The sequence below is a fragment of the Egretta garzetta genome, unplaced genomic scaffold (assembly GCF_000687185.1).
Source record: "Egretta garzetta isolate BGI_Z169 unplaced genomic scaffold, ASM68718v1 scaffold862, whole genome shotgun sequence".
Classification (NCBI taxonomy): domain Eukaryota; kingdom Metazoa; phylum Chordata; class Aves; order Pelecaniformes; family Ardeidae; genus Egretta; species Egretta garzetta.
In genome coordinates this window covers 74,118-74,421 of record NW_009258965.1, presented here as the reverse complement: position 1 = coordinate 74,421, position 304 = coordinate 74,118, and the positions used below count along the sequence as shown (strand labels likewise).

Sequence of the window (304 nt, the reverse complement as noted above, 5' to 3'; positions counted from 1 at the left end):
TGGGTCCTTCCCGGAGCGGGCGGCGCAGGGCATCCCCTGCGGGATGGAGCTGGCGGGAGAACGCCGGGTTTCGGTGCCGCCCTCCCACCGCAGCTCAGTTGTGCTGGCGGCTGTGAGGGGAAAACGCCATGGCAGGGGTCGTGCTTTCCATGGAATATTCTTCTTTTCCCTACTTTTTTCCCTCCTGTAGTGGGCAGACACCAGCTACTTCCGAGCTGAATTTCCTCAGGAAAGCCCAGACTCTGGAGACCTACGGGGTTGACCCACACCCTTGCAAGGTAAAGCTGTTTTCCAAACGCTCTTC

At 59.5% G+C, this 304-nt stretch overlaps 1 protein-coding gene across 1 annotated transcript in view; it reads left to right on the top strand.

Annotated features, from left to right (window-relative positions):
- Positions 1-304, top strand: part of FRMD5 (FERM domain containing 5) — a 16,760-nt gene that overhangs the window by 6,464 nt on the left and 9,992 nt on the right. The window contains 1 exon segment of the mRNA XM_035890200.1: positions 191-278. Coding sequence (XP_035746093.1) covers positions 191-278 — 88 coding nt within the window.